Consider the following 17,350-nt stretch of genomic DNA (forward strand, 5'->3'; position numbering starts at 1 on the left):
TTTGGAAAAGTTAATGTAAAAACATGTGAGATGAAAATGGACAAACTAAAGGGTGTGCAATGTGTAGGCCCACTGTGTGGACATTCTGAACCTTGTTTGAAGTTGGTAGGTTACATGACCAAGGAGCTATTGAAATTTTAAAGTTAGAAAAATTCATGTAAACTCGAGTGAGATGAAAATGGACAAACTAAAGGGTGTGCAATATATAAGGGTAGTCAGTGTACATTCTGAACCTTGTTTTAAGTCAGTAGGTCACATGACCAAGGAGTTATTGAAAGTTTAAAGTTTGAAAAAGTCATGTAAAAACGTGTGAGATGAAAAATTGACAAACTAAAGGGTGTGCAATGTGTAGGCCCACTGAGTGTACTTTCTGAACCTTGTTTGAAGTCAGTAGGTCATATGACCAAAGAGCTATTGAAATTCAAAAATGTAAATAAATAATTTAAAATAGTGCGAGATGTAAATCGACAAAATGTTGTCACTATGTTGACGGTCCCCAACTGCTGTTGATGGACGCAAGGAAACCTACAGGCGAATATTCGTCGAATATCCAACATGGAACTCCCTTTACCTCGGTTTCCCCATAACAGTCTGACCCTCGGCTAGCTGTGTTTTGTTTCCCGCCGACAGGCAGATCATGATTTGGCCAGAATACAAAACAGACGCAGCCGGAGACATCCTGACCTTGGCTGTTAGCCCAGTTAAACCCTTAATTTTGGGGTTAACATTTCCATAGCCGTACATCAGCAATAGTTCGGGGCTCTTCCAATGCTCCATCCATCCTCCGCTTCAGACACGAGTCTTGTTAGCTACAGTAGCTAGCTCGCTTTAAAGCTAACGTTAGGTCGTCAATTAAATACCGGTCGTTAGGAATACGTTAGCTGCGAGTTGCTATATTTTGGTTAGTGTTCTTACATTTAAGCAATTTAAATGGAACATTAACTTACCATATCATAAACGTTCAAAATTATCATCTCGTTTGCCATCGGGAATTTCTTCCGGTCCTGATGCACTTTCGTCAGTTTCTTTCCGATCCACACACTAACTAGTTATTTTTACTTATTTGTTGCACTTGTTTTATCTAGTTAGCTAGCTTGCTAACTACTAGGTTAATAGTACAAACAGGCAAATTATACCTTCAGTTCAGCAAGTAGTCCCGCATCCGAAAACGTTGTGCAATTTTCTCCATAAGCAAACAGCTGTGCAAGGCAGTCGGCTGGCTGGCAATATAGCTACAGTACTGACTGGAGACCGTTTGCAATGAAATAGAGTTGTTAGCGAACGTACATCTTTTCTGCGTGAAATTGCCATTCAAACATCAAAATGAAATATCTTCTAAGAACTATTTTCTAAGTTGAATAGTATTTTCCCACAAAAATATCCAACTGAAAATGTACACAATTCTCAGATAACGGGTGGCCACTGTTGGGCTGTAGTGAAGCGCTTTGTACCGATACATCGACAGTCGTTTAATCAACCTGGAAATCGCTGATTTCGCAGCTATCAATTAATCAACCTAACATTTATAAATACAAAATCTTATGATGCCTCTGAGAAACGTTATCAAATAGCTATTGCTTTAAATAATCCATCTAATCTAGCAAAAGAGTAATGACAACTGAAGGTTAGACATAACTACTCAGCTTTGGTTTATATTCTCCTTGGTTTATTACAGTTTTTGAAAGAGCACCAAGAAATCAAGACAAAAAGTTCAAAGTTAAACATTACTTTTGGGATTGGTTCTTAAACATCTTATTTCAATTCCATTAACTGCAAAGACATGTTGGAGACAGTAACAATCTATAAAATACATGACTGAAAGATGCATAACTGACGTTAAACATATAATTACAAACAGTAAGATTTAAATAAAACCACTTTTAGTGAAAGTATTTTAATTACCTATTCATATTTATGCCTTTTGGTTGCCAGCAGATTCCTGAAAATAGTCACATATCGACAGTAACTGTAGCCCAGTATGCAGAGTGAGAAAATTGTAAAAACAATGGCCACATATGTAGTTAGATGCTGATACTTCCTGAAATGAAAAAGAATGCAAAGATATTTGGTGCGCAATTGACCTAGAACATGTAAGCAATGCTGAAAAGCAATATGTCAGGTTATTTATCATGGCCATTTTCTCTGCCCCATAACTTACGGAATTGTAATGCCATAGGTCTGGACTGCAAACACAGCATGAAGGTCACAGAAGCTGAGAAGAGAAAATAGATGAAGCTATTGAAGGCAGTATTCCATTTTATTTTAATCTTTGATATAGAAAAATACAATTTAACAGGACCTGCTGAAAAGCACCGATAGTATATCGCCATGAGGTTAAAATGTGTTTGACAGCTGCCACGTTGTGGCCGCCACCTGTTACTACAAGAAATTATCAGCAGGGACCAATGACTTTCTAGGCATGGACACATGTAAGGCACACAAACAAGTCCCCTCAACAATGTCACCTAAATAACATTTCTGAGGTGTATGCTACAAAGCAGGATCAATGACTTAGCCAGCTTACTTGCCAAAATATTCTGAAATAAAAGTTTATTTGAAAGATAAGCTTGAAATGGGATTGATCTAATTGACTCAACAACCAAAAACATATCTAAGATTCCAACACCATCATTAAGTTTGCCGACAACACGACGGTGGTAGGCCTGATCACCAATGACGATGAGGCAGCCTATAGGGAGGATGTCAGAGACCTGGCAGTGTGGTGCCAGGACACTCTCTTCCTCAACTTGGGCAAGACAAAGGAGATGATTGTGGACTACAGAAAACTGAGGGCCGAACACGCCCACATTTACATCGACGGGGCTGTAGTGGAGCGGGTCGAGAGATTCAAGTTCCTCAGTGTCCACATCAATAAGGATCTATCATGGTCCAAACACACCAGCAGTTGTTAAGATGTCACGACAATGCCTCTTCCCTCTCAGGAGGCTGAAAAGATTTGGCATGGGCCCGCAGATCCTCAAAAAGTTCTACAGCTGCACCATTGAGAGCATCTTGACTGGCTGCATCAACGCTTGGTATGGCAACTGCTCGGCATCCGACCGCAAGGCGCTACAGAGGGTACTGCGTATGCCCCAGTACCTCACTAGGGCCGAACTCCCTGCCATGCAGGACCTCTATACACTGACCCCCTTTATTATTTATCTTCATTATTTTGCACTGGCTCGATGCAGTCACTCAACTCTACCCACACACTCACATACTACAGACACTCCAACACACACACATGCATATTGACGCCACACTCACATAAGACACTCACACACACTGCTGCTACTCAGTTCATTCTACACTGAACTAAAATAAACTCAACATGTAAAGTGTTGTTTCACGAGCTGAAATAAAAGATCCCAGAAATGTTCTATACTCACAAAAAGCTTACTTCTCTCAAATGTTGGCACAAAGTTGTTTACATCCGTTAGTGAGAATTTCTCCTTTGCCAAGATAATCCATCCACCTGACAGGTGGGGCATATCAAGAAGCTGATTAAACATGATCATTACACAGGTGCACCTTGTGCTGGGGACAATAACAGGCCATTCTAAAATGTACAGTTTTGTCACACAACAAAATGCCACAGATGTCAAGTTGAGGGAGCGTGCAATTGGCATGCTGACTGCAGCAATGTCCACCAGAGCTGTTGCCAGAATTGAACGTTCACTGTTCTACCATAAGTTGAAAATGTCCCAGTTCTTCCATGGCCTGCATACTAGCCAAACATGTCACCCATTGAGCATGTTTGGGATGCTCTGGATCATTGTGTATGACACCGTGTTCCATTTCCCGCCAATATCCAGAAACTTCGCACAGTCATTGAAGAGGAGTGGGACAGCATTCCAAAGGCCACAAATCAACAGCCTGATCAACTCTAGATGGAGATGTGTTGCGCACCAGATACTGACAGGTTTTCTGATCCACGTTCCTACTTTTTTTTAAGGTCTCTGTGACCAACAGATGCATATCTGTATTCCCAGTCATGTGAAATCCAGTTTCGGGCATAATGAATTTATTTAAATTGACAGATTTCCTTGAACTGTAACTCAGTAAAATCTTTGAAATTGCTGGATGTTGCGTTTATATTTTTGTCAGTGTATATTCTGATTGCCTAGTCACTTTTACCCCTACACACATGTACATACTGTATTACCTCAATTACCTTGTACCCCTGCACATTGACTCAGTCCTGGTACTCCCTGTATATAGCCTTGTTATTGTGTTACTATTTCCTTCTTTATTAAGCAAATATTTGTCTTACTTTTTAACTCTGCATTGTTGGGAATGGGCTTGTAAGTAAGAATTATACTGTAAAGTCTAAACCTGGTTGTATTTGGAGCGTGTGACCAATAAAATGTGATTTGTGTGTGTTCGTTTCGGTTCAAAGGTGATGGAGTAAGTTATTTGTTCTGCAACCACTGGGGGTCCCAATAAAACCACAGGACAGTGGCAGGGTTGGGATGCATTCCACAAATGAAATTCTCTCTCCCTGTAAATTCAATTGAATTAAATTCAAATTCCAGGTCAGTCTTTGAATTCAGAGATCATTAAATTCCTCTCAATTCCAATGTCAGGTAAATTCCCAAAATTCGATCCCCGATTCAACATTATCCCCCAACAATTGCACAAATTATAATTCAATTCCCTCAGGGTTTCAGGCTGGTCATGCCACCATTCAGCCTAGCTATACTGGAAATATATAAATACAATTTGAAATTATATTTTTGAAATCCTGCAGTCAACTTTTGATACTAAGTCCATTAATTCCATTGACTGGGAAATGTACAAATATCAAATTCCAATTCAATAGATTAAATGTTTTTATAATACTAATTCAAACAGTCCAATTCCAATTCCATAACTTGAAGGTTGTTGAAATTTCTAATTGAATTCAACATAAATTCTCCACTTGATGAGTGAATTCAAGAATTTAATTGGAATTTCAAATTAAATTGGAATTGACCCCAACCCTGGACAGTGGTCATTCACCTGTAATTGGGGTCCAGTATCTTGACATTAAACACATAGGTAGCACTGTCCACCTGGGAAAACGTCAGAAAGTTTTTGGAGCTTCTGTTCATTATTTCATAAGGCTGGTCCAGGTTCTCCAACTTGCCAGGGCTGACCTTAAAACAAGTCCTGTAGTTCTGGAACGGGGATAAGAAGAATCTACATTTATAGAACAATGTTTCTGGCATGTAGAAATGTATACAGATCATGAGAACTACAGTATATAAAGAGTACAGCTCTGTACCTCCGGACCCCAGGCCTCCTCCAGGCTTTTCCCCCCAGTCAGCATGGAAAACCAGGTCTGAGATTCATGGAGACAGGCAACCTGAAGGAGCCCCAGTGAGCATACCGGTAAGGAAAATTCAAACCCATCCCCCACACACACACACACTCCAAGTTCACTTATTTGATAAAGGAGTATAAACTGTACCTGGCGCATGGTTGCATTAAACGAATAGTCCTTCCGACCAAATCTGTCCCATACTATGAAGTTGGCGTCGACGTTCCTAACATAGTTGTCTCCATCATACCTGATTACATAAAAAAAATTAAAAAATGTAATCACGCATAGAAATATGTGAACCAATAAGAATTCCTCTAATAGTTTTAGTCATTCCTATTAATGTATCATTTTCTTTTTTTGACTTACAGGTCAATGCTTGGGAGAAATGGATTTTTATAGTGCGTTTTGAGTAGACATCCAAATTTCTCCCAGTCGTAATGCACAACCTATAACAATAATAAATGCATAACCAATGATGAAGGCAATTTAACTTACTTTAAATATCACATTTAACTACAACACTAAAATGTCAGCATTTTAATACTCAAACTATTTCCATTTCTAGCCTCAGGTGCAATACTAGCTACAGTAGTTTCGGTACATATCTATACTAGCAAACAGGAACATGTAGTACTGTGTATTTCTGACAAGCGCAAACTAAATTACTTACTATATCGCCTTGTTGTGGATCTCTGAGTACAGACCTAAGAGGAAAGAGAATGTTTGAATGCAGAGAACTGATACTAATAGGAGACAATACAGTCTCTCAACATCCTTGATTACCTTAAAATGGTGTAGTTGGTGAGGCTGTGCATCTCACAAGGCATTCCCCAAGGCCTGGAAATAACAAGAAGGCATCACTACAATGTGGTCCTTTGTAGCTCAGTGGGTAGAGCATGGCGCTTGTGACGCCAGGATAGTGGGTTTGATTCCCGGGATCACCCATACGTAAAATGCATGCATGACTGTAAGTCACTTTGGGTAAAAGCATGAACGTTTATCAGTTAAAGAATAGATCAGTCCACCGTCACACTAACTCTGTCTAGAGAATATAAATCTTACAGAATAGTTTCCACTTACCTAGCAACACGGATATGTCTGTTTGGTGGGCAGCCAACATTAAAATGGGATATCTGTCAACAATATGAGAGTTGGTAAATAACAATGTGCTACAGTAAAATATAGATGCAGTAACTGTTGAATATGTTTGAAAAATTATTACCCGACTCATTGGCAAATTACAAGTGTTGCCAATCTGGTTGGGTACTAGTTCCAGGGTAACAATGCCACTTGTTTCTTTCCTGTGAGGTAAATTAACAGTTTACGTGAATATATTCCCAAAACTGATAAATTAAGCCTTTGAATGAACATCAATCACAAAATGACAAACAAAAAGGACTGACGTCAAATGTGTATAACTCGTTGCATCACTGTAATCCACTTTCTGGCTGATTATAAATGTCTGAAAAATAAAATAAAAGCATCAAGTAAGTCTTTAGAAATGTAGTCATGGTAACTCGTCATGTATCCGTTTCACTGAGCATTAGCAAAGTTTAGCAAAAGAACAAAACATGCTACAAATCGGTGGACAGGAAATCTGTAAAGAGCAACACGTATCGCTCCAGTTTCTGGGAATGACATAATCAATACAGTAACAGCCTCACCGTGTTCACTGTGTCCACACTGTTCACACCCTCAAAGTGAGACTTCTGCTCAATATGAAGCAGGTCCGCATTGTTGCTGAGGAACTTCACGTGCACACCTTTTCCCTCTGGGTAGACTATCTGAGCCCACAGAACCATCTGGTCTCCCTTATCCATGTTATAGGAAATGGTGTTCATACTGTGCTCAAAGGAGATGAAGGGACAGTCATGGTAGCTGCCCTTCATGGCGCTCTTAGTCTCCATCAACATGGGGTACTTCTGGACGTGCAGCCCCTCAGGTGTCAGGGTGAGCATGTTGATCTGCTCTTTCTGGTTGAGGTAGAGGACCATGCGACTGTCCGGCTCCATCCACTTGTGCAAGCGCACCACCTCGTGCATGCCCACTTTACAGTAGAACAGGATATTGTTCTCCATCTTCACCAGCATGTTCCAGGAGTGATCTGAGGCAGAAATTAAAAGATGCACACCAATAAACCTTTTTAGGAAAAAAAAAGGTGCTATCTAGAACGTAAACGGGTTCTTCGGATGTCCCCATAGGAGAACCCTTTGAAGAACCCTTGTGGTTCCAGGTAGAACCCTTTTGGTTCCAAGTAGAACTGTTTTTTGGGTTCCATGTAGAAGCCTTTCCAAACGAATGAAATCTTCTTCTAATTCTCTGCTATTCAAATCTGAAATAATATCAGAATTATCTGGTACCGATCAAACGTTACAGCTGTTTAAGTAACCGCATCAACAAAATGTACTCACATTTTTATAAACAACTGAACTTTTGACCACTTTCCCAATAGGTTTGACAAAAAGTGAGGGGATGAAATCATCTACTTCTCTGCTATTCAAATCTGTCAGCGGAACAAAAATATCTGCATCGTATCTATACAGTTGTTTTAGTAACTGGGGTTTTTCCTAGCCACCGTGCTTCTACACCTGCATTGCTTGCTGTTTGGGGTTTTAGGCTGGGTTTCTGTACAGCACTTTGAGATATCAGCTGATGTAAGAAGGACTTTATAAATATATTTGATTAACACGTTTTCCAAACTGCCACCGTTTTGACCACTTCCAACAAGTCAGACAAAAATCTAGAGGGTATGAAATCTTCCCCTACTTCTCTGCTATTGACATCTGGTGTATGAAAAAAAAAAAATTCTTATACCAATAAAAAATTGCAGGTGTTTGTAGTTTAGAGTGACGAAAAAGCTAGATAACGTCAGTTAACAGCTCTGTTATGTCTCATCATTGAGTACGTTTACATGCACAGTAATAATTTGATATTAAACTGATTACTGCAGTAGGCAGATTATGCAATAGTCATGTAAACACTTTACTCTGCTTATCTTTATGGGCGTACGGTCAAAATCGAAGTAAGCATGCGCTGATTAAAACTGGTTCTGAGCAATCATTCGAATTATTAGGACATGTAAACACCTTAAACGGCATTCCAGCTGTGTATTTGATCTGCCAATGTGCTAGCACAAGCCCAGCGAGCCTCCCTCTTTAGTGTGAGTAAGTTCAGAACAACTGAATGTACACTACCATTCAAAAGTTTGGGGTCACTTAGAAATGTCCTTGTTTTTGAAAGAAAAGCACATTTTTTGTCCATTAAAATAACATCAAATTTAACATAAATAGTGTAGACATTGTTAATGTTGTAAATGACTATTGTAGCTGGAAACAGCAGATTTTTTTTATGGAATATCTACATAGGCGTACAGAGGCCCATTATCAGCAATCATCACTCCTGTGTTCCAATGGCACGTTGTGTTAGAGGCATTAGGTAGCCTGTAGATTCTTATAAATTTGACTATCCACAATAATCTCATTATTGTGTACATGTAACCGTACTCATTGAGCAGCTCAAACAGAACTGTTGCTATGGATACTCACACAAAGGTAGATAAAAAGGTTATAGCTGTTTGTCAAGAGTTCAGTGACGAAAAGCAGGTACTGTAGCTAACATCAGCTAAGAGCACTCTCGTATCGCATCATTGAGCAGCACAAATCGAGCCGTTGCAATGGATACCAATGCATTCAATTCCAAAAAAGGCCCATAGACTAGAATGTTAAAAATACAAAAATTCTAGACCCCATCTCCTCTTTCACCGCTTAAGCTATTAACTCCAAATCAACGGTGATATGTTTAGACGGACCCTACTTAGATTGCTTGTTGTCAAAAGATTTTTGATACTATATATCATTTTTGAACTATAACCATTAATGTGCATAAATTAAGATAGGTTTGAATGAGAACCATATGAATACAACCATATGAATACAGAGGTAGCACTTCAAAATGGTCCTGCATTGGCCAATTAAGCTACAAGACCAACTTTAAAACATTCAGGCTATCAAATTCTTTAATACATTTATAAACTATAACTAAATAAATGTGCATACATTTGTATTCAAGAAGTCAACAGTAATTCTTGAACCGTTCAAGCTAGGGACACCAAGCCAACTTTCACAGGTTCAGGTTATCCTAACGTCAAATTCTTTACACATTTTATCAACTGTAACTATATACAGTGCATTTGGAAAGTATTCAAACCCCTTGACTTTTTCATTTTTTGTTACGTTACGGCCGTATTATAACATTTATTAAATTAATGTTGTTTTCCTCATCAATCTACCCCATAATGACAATGCGATACCACACAGTGGCCTCCATCAATCTTAAATGGAAGAAGTTTGAAACCACAAAGACTCTTCCTACAGCTTGCTGCCCGGCCAAACTGAGCAATCGGGGGAGAAGGGCCTTGGTCAGGGAGGTGACTAAGAACCCGATTGTCATTCTGACAGCTTCAGAGTTCTTCTGTGGAGATGGTTGTCCTTCTGGAAGGTTCTCCCATCTCTGCAGCACTCCACCAATCAGGCCTTTATAGTAGAGTGGGCAGACGGAAACCACTCCTCAGAAAAAAGGCACACGACAGCCCGCTTGGAGTTTGCCAAAAGGCACCTAAAGGACTCTGACGAAACCAAGATTGAACTCTTTGGCCTGATTGCCATGCTTCACCTCTGGAAGAAACTTGGCACCATCCCAACAGTGAAACATGGTGGTGGCAGCATGTTTTTCAGCGACAGAGACTGGGAGTAGTCAGGATCGAGGGAAAGATGAACGGAGCAAAGTACAGAGAGATCCTTGATGAAAACCTGCTTCAGAGCGCTCAAGACTTCTGACTGGGGCGAAGGTTCACCTTCCAACAGGACAACAACCTTAAGCACACAGCCAAGACAACGCAGGATTGGCTTTGGGACATGTCTCTGAATGTCCTTGAGTGGCCCAGCCAGAGCATGGACTTGAACCCGATAGAACATCTCTGGAGAGAACTGAAAGTATCTGTGCAGTGACGCTCCCCATTGGGAATGGGAGAAACTCTCCAAATACACGTGTGCCAAGCTTGTAGCTTCATACCCAAGAAGACTCAAGGCTGTAATCGCTGGCAAAGGTGCTTCAACAAAGAACTGAGTAAATGGTCTGAATACTTATGTAAATGTGATATTTCAGTTGTTATTTTTATTTGCTGTTTTTGCTTTGTCATTATGGGCTATTGTGTGTAGATCGATGAGGGAAAAACATTTTAATCAATTTTAGAATAAGGCTGTAACATAACAAAATGTGGGAAAAAATCAAGGGGTCTGAATACTTTCCGAATGCACTGTACATTTGCATTAAATAACACCAACAGTAGGTAGCCTAGTGGTTAGAGCTTTGGGCTCCCCGAGCTGACAAGGTAAACAATCTGTTGCCCCTGAGCAAGGCAGTTAACACGCTGTTCCTCGGGCGTGGGGATGTCGATTTAAGGCAGCCTCCCGCACCTCTCTGATTCAGAAGGGTTGTGTTAAATGCGGAAGACACATTTTAGTTGAAGGCATTCAATTGTACAACTGACTAGGTATCCCTCTTTCCCTAACTCTTGAACCATTCAAGCAAGAGACACCAAACCAACTTTCATATGTTCTGGCTATCCTAACTTTTTATCTACCTACTTTTTCAACTATAACCAGTTCCCACCTTTACTACTGCAGACACTACCACTACTATAACGTTTTTCAAAACTTAACAGTTTAAAACGGCTTTGCTTTAATTAAATAGTAAAGTAAAACTTCTACCATTACCACAAAAATATTTTTAAAGAAGTAACGCAAGTTCCAGCAATTGTACTACATGTACAATTACCATCTAGTTATTAAATATTATTCTGCACGCTACTCATCTTATGTCACGCTTACTCCCGCTCCCCCTCTCCAGTGCTCGACATCGCCGTTCTACTAACCATCGGTCCTGGCAACCATCATTACGCACACCTGCTCCCCATCATTACGCAAACCTGGACTTCATCATCACCTTGATTACATTCACATTCCGTACACTTCTCATGTTTTGTTTATCTGCATTCTTCATTATTAAACTCACCTTCTGCACCTGCTTCCTGATTCCCGGCATATATGTGACATCTTATACAGTTGAAACTAAAAACGCTGTTCAAACTTCAAAACTTGTAAAATGGTCTGGAATAGTGCTTTCATTTAATGTTTTGATATCTTTTTTTTTTTTTACAATCTTCATTCACTGTAATGGGACTTTTTTCAACATTCTAAAGCTCCCCATTGTGACATCATGACTTCCAACATTCACTGTAAAACAATGTGACTTTTGACACAAACAGCTACTTTGACCACTTTCCCAACAAGTTAGACAAAAACTTAGAGGGTACGACATCTTGGTCTACTTCTCTGCTATTCAAATTTGGAATCGGAACAGAATTATCTTCTACATGACAAACGATATAAAAACAATTGTAACCGCATCAACAACTTTTCCTCTCAACTTTTTGAAACAACTGCTGTTTTGACCACTTACCGAACAAGTTAACTAAACTACTTGGTCTACTTCTCTGCTAATCAAATCTGGAATCGGAACAGAAATATCTTGTACAGAGCTAACGATACAACTGTTTTAGTAACCGCATCAACAACTTTGTCTAATTGTTTTCAAACAACTGCCGTTTTGATCACTTTCTCAACTAGTTAGACAAAAAGTTAGAGGGTAGGACATCTTAGTCTACTTCTGTGCTATTCAAATCTGGAAATATGAGCAGAAATATCTACTACCAATCAAGAGGTACTGCTGTTTTAGTAACCACATCAACTATTTTAGCTAACTTCCCAGTGTTGAATAGAAGTGGGGACTCGACTCCAAAAGAATCCTGGAGTCAGGGCGCAGAGGAGCTTTGGAACGCTGCCAGAAGGAGCAGGCGGATGGATCGCCACCGCAGTGAGGCTCCCGTGTTCCATCCTGGTGATCGCGTCTGGCTCTCCACCAGGAACCTCCCACTCTGCCTGTCCTGGAGTCGTTCACTACTGTTGAATTAACTACCATGGAACTTTTCAGAACTTTCAAATGATAACAATGGGGGAGCATATTCTAAGCATGACACAATGAGTAAACAGTAACTTTTGACTCAAATCAGCGACCTTCACTTTTCCCGACAACGCATCGTAGACAAAAAATGAGAGGGTATGACACCTTGGTCTACTTCTGATGTTCAAATGTGAAATCTAAACAGCCATAACTACTACCAATAACTACCCCCCCCCCCCCCACACATACCATCCATATTCCTTTATCACACCAATCAGTCCAACTTAACCTCCTTTCATCCCTCCTTTCACCAGTCCTTCCACAACCACAAAAATACTTGTAAAGAGCTAAAGCAAGCCCCACCAATTTTTCTTCATGGAAAATTACCATCTATACTGAATAAAAATATAAAACGCAACATGTTAAGTGTTGGTCCCATGTTTCATGAGCTGAAATAAAGATCCCAGAAATGTTCCATATGCACAAAAAGGTTATTTCTCGAATATGTTCCGTACAAAAATCCCTGTTACTGAGCATTTCCCCTTTGCCATGATAATCGTTCTACCTGACAGGAGTGGCATATCAAGAAGCTGATTAAACAGCATGATCATTAGACAGGTGCACCTTGTGCTAGGGACAATAAAAGGCCACTCTAAAATGTGCAGTTTTGTCACACAACACAATGCACACGCGCACATTTTGAGTCAGGGTGCAATTGGAATCCTCTGCAGGAATGTCCACCAGAGCTGTTGCCAGAGAATGAAATGTTAATTTCTCTACCATAAGCCGCCTCCAGCCTCATGTCATGTCAAACTCTTTGCGTTCCGACGGAGGTCAATCATTGTTAATAGAGCTGTCCGCAACGATGCGTTGGAGATGCCGCACTAGGCAGCAGTGCGTTCTGTGTACCGCATGTGTTCAATATTTTTAACTCAAGCTTTGCTTTACCGTGCGGTGGTACAAACAGAAGTTCATAAACAGTCAAGCCAGTAGGCTAGCTATCTAATTACAAAGCTAACCCCTTTGCTAGACAGCTTAGCTAAGAAATTACCAGCACCTAGCTTCCACTTTCCAGCAAATTATTTCACATTCAACTGACCAAGGAATCCAATAATATTAGCAATGTGTCTCCATTCAGCATTTTTAGCATGGAGATCCCGGTAGCAATCGGCGCTTTGGTCGAACAGGGCAGGGAACCCAGAGACAGCGAAAATGACCTTCTCCATGCTGCAAACCTTTCTGCAGCCCTGCGAAGCACATGTGCGTCAAGTTCCAGTTCCCACAAATATCCAGCAACTTCGCACAGCCATTGAAGAGGAGTGGGACGACATTCCACAGGTCACAATCTATGCGAAGGAGATGTGTTGCGCTGCATGAGGCAAATGGTGGTCATACCAGATACTGACTGGTTTTCTGATCCACGCCACTACCTTTTTGTGACCAACAGATGAATATTTGTACACCCAGGCATGTGAAATCCATAGATTAGGGCCTGGTTAATTAATTTTAATTGACTGATTTCCTTAAATGAACAAACTCAGTCAAATCTTTAAAATTGTTGCATTTATATTTTTGTTTAGTGTAGTTTAAATAAATAAAAATTATACAACTTAGTCCAATAGAATCACAGCAGGTCTTTGAATGTACCAAAAAGATTCAGGAGATCTTACCCAAGGCCACTTGGTGAATCTTACTGCCAAAGGCTGCAGCACTGAGATGTGATGCGTTGAAGGGTCTGATCTCACCCCACTCGTTGTCATTGTGAAAGCTATAGAGGATGGTGTCTTTGTTCCACAGCAGCAGGGATGCATCGGCTGATTCCAGGAAGCGCATTTCAAATGGACCTTTAGGGATGTCCTTCAGCTTAAACTTGGTCATGAATGTGCTGGTTATCCAACTAGGGACCAGTTCGTTGTAACTGGTGAGGAAGTTGCGTGAGATAGCGCCTGGGACGGAGTACATCACCAGAGTGGCCAGGGAGGCCGGGTGGGAACCGAATGATGCTGTTAAATAGGTGACTCTTGGAGGAACCTTCAACACAATTTTTAGGAAATTCTCCCTACCCGGGTTTTTAAATTTCTTTGGGCCCACAAGCAACAAATTGTCTTTCCACACAATTAAAGAGCTCAGTTCCACATCCTGAAAACGCAGAAGAAAATGCGTTGAGAAACAATATATGACTTTTGTCTTATCTGGACTAAACCCAAGTTATTTACAAGTGATTAAATGTGGAGATGGAAGGACTACACCTTTGATCTTCATAATTACTTTGATTTTCACATTTAATCACATTGAATCCCTTTGGGAGGAGCTGATGCTTACCTGAACAGGGTAGTTACTAGCGCAGCACGTTCTTTGATAGAGGCCCATCACTCCACTCGTGGGAAGTTGAGGATGTTCTGTCAGCACACGATCCTGGTTGTCCCTCCAGTAGAGGGCGCCATCTATTCTAAATATGATGCCGTCCTCAAGAAGAGCAGCTTGGTCCACAGTGAAATATCCCCCGGGAGGGACAGGCAACGTTCCTGGGTCCACCTTCAGCTCCTCAGAGGTGAGGAAAGCATTCTTGGTTATGAGGGTGCCTGTGTCGGAGAGGAGCAGGCCGCGGTAGAGCTCACAGGTGCCCCACACCACGGATAAAGGGCTTCCTGGGGCCAGACGCAAAGACACCTCCCTCTCCCCATTGGGCTCTGCGGGTTCTGGCCAGTAGAATGTGTGCTGACCGTCTATGACAAAGCGATGTTGGAAACTGATTGGCTGACCATAAATGTGAAAATCGTTGAATCTTTCATCACCAGGGATGACTGCTTCCCAGTACCTATGGTAGAGGGTATATATTGTGCATTATTGGTACGTCAGAATTAGTTTTTTATGATATGGCTTAGGGTGGTATGCTTACCCATCTTTCTGGAAATGCCCCAGGTGTGTCTGCTTAGATTTTAACTTGATCACTGGGTACTGTCCGTTATTGTAGAAGTGCTTAGTGATATATCTTGATTGCTGAGGGACAACAATGCAACTGAAAATCGTAAGTACAATTTAGATACTTTTTATGAATTTCTGACAGAGATGACGATGCCAGAACTGGTCTCACCGTTGAGGGTACAAGTGCAGTGTTGTTAATTTCAGCAGAGTCTGCTTGCTCTGGATCAATGATCCACATTCTCACTTTCTGAAAGAAAAACAGACACAATTTACATTGCTGAAAAAGTTAATGATCTTCCTGCTAAGCTGCCATTTATTACTAAAGCTTTGTGTTGTAAAATACATTTTACCTTGGAGCTTGTTTCTGCTGAACCTCTAAAGGAGAACAATTTAAAACAGCCATTATCAAACACACAAAAAAGCTAGAATCCATATTCCACAAAATACAGAGAATAGTATTTTACCTGTCAATAGGCACTACAGCATACCAGATAAAACTGAAAAATGAATCGCTGATGAAAAGATATCGTGCCTCTTCTTCCTCTGGTGACTGTTCAAATCATGCAATACAATGTATTACAAATAAATAACAATTTAAACAATAAGGCTTTTTGATGGTATATTTTTTTGTTAACATTCAGTTCAAATGAAGAAGGTACTTACAGACACCAATGGCTTTACCATTTGGAAACCAGGAGAAGTGCATTTCATGATGGCATTTGGGGAGCTAAGTGGAGTTCACAATAAAAACAATAGTGCCAGACAGAAGTCAAGGCAATGAAGGCATCCTTTAAAACCCATGAGGAACTGTAAACTATTGTTCAATAATTACATACACTACATCTGCAGATGCCAAATGGTGACTGTTTCATCATATTTTTCCTTTACCTTTTGTTGTTGACATTACAACACTCTGGATACTCCCATTCAACAAAGTCAGATCCATCATACTTGAGGAAAACCTAAATATAAAACTAGTTTTAAACACACTGAAGTCTGAGTAGCTATTACAACCTTATACTTGGGGTTATAATATGAAAAGAGTGTGTAACTAATTTGATATATTTAACAATAATCAATGGGAAATTGAACAGTAGGAAATATATATTCCTTCCAAGCATATGCATATTCTTCCCATGCACCTGAATTGTTTTAATTGCTAGTGTGCTAGTGGAACCAATCTAGTACTATCCTGTTGGCTATAGTTAGCCAGCATTAGCGTTAGCTAGTGTCTTTGCTAATAGTTAGAAGTTAAGAGTACTTACCGCATTTTGTAGTGTAAATAAGTTTTCATCCTCCAAAATATTATTGTATCTGTAAAATAAATTAATAGATTATATTTACAGGAACACATTATTAACTACTTGATACTCCCTTTTTGTAAGCTTAGTTAGCTTGCTAAAAAGATACGAAGAGGCTACGTAAACTTGCTAATAACGTTCGCCCATGTTATCTAGCTGGATAATTTATTTTGGCCAGAATGGGTAGTTAGATAGTTTAATTACCTCCATACTCCAAAGATTAATTCGATTTTCAGAAGTACAAGGAAAGCCAGAAATAAAGGTAACCCCCTCATCCTGTCTAGCTTGATATTTAGCCACTTGCTAGCTCACAGAGGCGGATAAAAGAATTTGGCTCGCTCTTTTTTGGGCGTTGTGGCTGCGTTCCAGACAGCCAACTAATTTTGGGTGCGTTCGTAAATTCACGCAGAATAAAATAGATGGATTTACAAATACACAACACCCGTCGAATATGACCGGTGTCAGTTGACGTCGTGGGAAAAAACGGTATGAAATTATTACCAGCATCAGTTACAATCTCCAACCCTACTCATCGGCCAGAGCGCGTCCGGTGTGAACGCTCATAGAGCGCAGCGCTCTAGATTTACAAACGGACAATCTGACAACGCTCAGAATTTACTAACGCCGAGAGAGCACTCTGCGCGCACTCTGGCACTCCAGAGGGAATTTACAAACACACCATATTATGCAGTCACGTGATGGAGTTTATGGAACGTTAGAAATCATTCTGTATTTGTGAAGATCTGAGACAAATCATGTATGTATCGGATATCTACCAAATAGAAAAAATATAGTGATG

The 17,350-nt window shown here is 40.2% G+C and overlaps 2 protein-coding genes across 4 annotated transcripts in view; both read right to left on the bottom strand.

Annotated features, from left to right (window-relative positions):
* Positions 1 to 1,450, bottom strand: part of LOC106610824 (deubiquitinase DESI2) — a 47,681-nt gene extending 46,231 nt beyond the window's left edge. The window contains exon 1 of one of the 2 annotated variants that reach the window (XM_014210445.2): positions 1,137 to 1,450. Coding sequence is in view for 1 of the 2 variants with exons in the window: in XM_014210439.2 (XP_014065914.1) it covers positions 948 to 986 (39 nt within the window). In the remaining variant the exon portion in view is untranslated. Of the gene's footprint in view, positions 1 to 947 lie in introns of both variants that reach the window. The other variant, XM_014210439.2, reaches the window with a different exon arrangement.
* A 204-nt stretch (positions 1,451 to 1,654) lies between these two features.
* catspere (catsper channel auxiliary subunit epsilon) lies at positions 1,655 to 17,097 on the bottom strand. Of its 2 annotated transcripts, XM_014210470.2 has the most exons (22): positions 16,756 to 17,088; positions 16,516 to 16,564; positions 16,139 to 16,212; positions 15,914 to 15,977; positions 15,715 to 15,800; positions 15,601 to 15,625; positions 15,420 to 15,497; positions 15,225 to 15,325; positions 14,648 to 15,143; positions 13,996 to 14,464; positions 6,970 to 7,409; positions 6,709 to 6,767; positions 6,528 to 6,606; positions 6,386 to 6,438; positions 6,089 to 6,142; positions 5,976 to 6,009; positions 5,672 to 5,751; positions 5,453 to 5,552; positions 5,267 to 5,347; positions 5,002 to 5,159; positions 2,159 to 2,212; positions 1,655 to 2,038 (listed from the first exon to the last, which is right to left on the bottom strand). In XM_014210470.2, exons 1-22 carry the CDS (start codon positions 16,824 to 16,826, stop codon positions 1,903 to 1,905), a joined length of 2,841 nt encoding a protein of 946 aa, XP_014065945.1. In that variant the 5' UTR covers positions 16,827 to 17,088; the 3' UTR covers positions 1,655 to 1,902. The 2 variants fall into 2 exon arrangements, with proteins under 2 accessions (XP_014065945.1, XP_045580640.1); XM_045724684.1 differs by lacking the exons at positions 5,002 to 5,159; positions 5,267 to 5,347 and having other exon boundaries at positions 1,944 to 2,038; positions 16,756 to 17,097.
* Positions 17,098 to 17,350: the final 253 nt, after the last annotated feature.

Source organism: Salmo salar, chromosome ssa01 (genome assembly GCF_905237065.1).
Source record: "Salmo salar chromosome ssa01, Ssal_v3.1, whole genome shotgun sequence".
NCBI lineage: Eukaryota > Metazoa > Chordata > Actinopteri > Salmoniformes > Salmonidae > Salmo > Salmo salar.

What these genes read in the sequence shown, in the direction of transcription:
- catspere (XM_014210470.2), bottom strand. Translation starts at nt 16,826, where the DNA reads ATGAGGGGGTTACCTTTATTTCTGGCTTTCCTTGTACTTCTGAAAATC. An exon ending in TGTAATGTCAACAACAAAAG is followed by an intron (nt 15,978 to 16,138) that starts GTAAAGGAAAAA and finishes AACTCCACTTAG; the next exon opens with CTCCCCAAATGCCATCATGA. An exon ending in GGGCATTTCCAGAAAGATGG is followed by an intron (nt 15,144 to 15,224) that starts GTAAGCATACCA and finishes CCTCTACCATAG; the next exon opens with GTACTGGGAAGCAGTCATCC.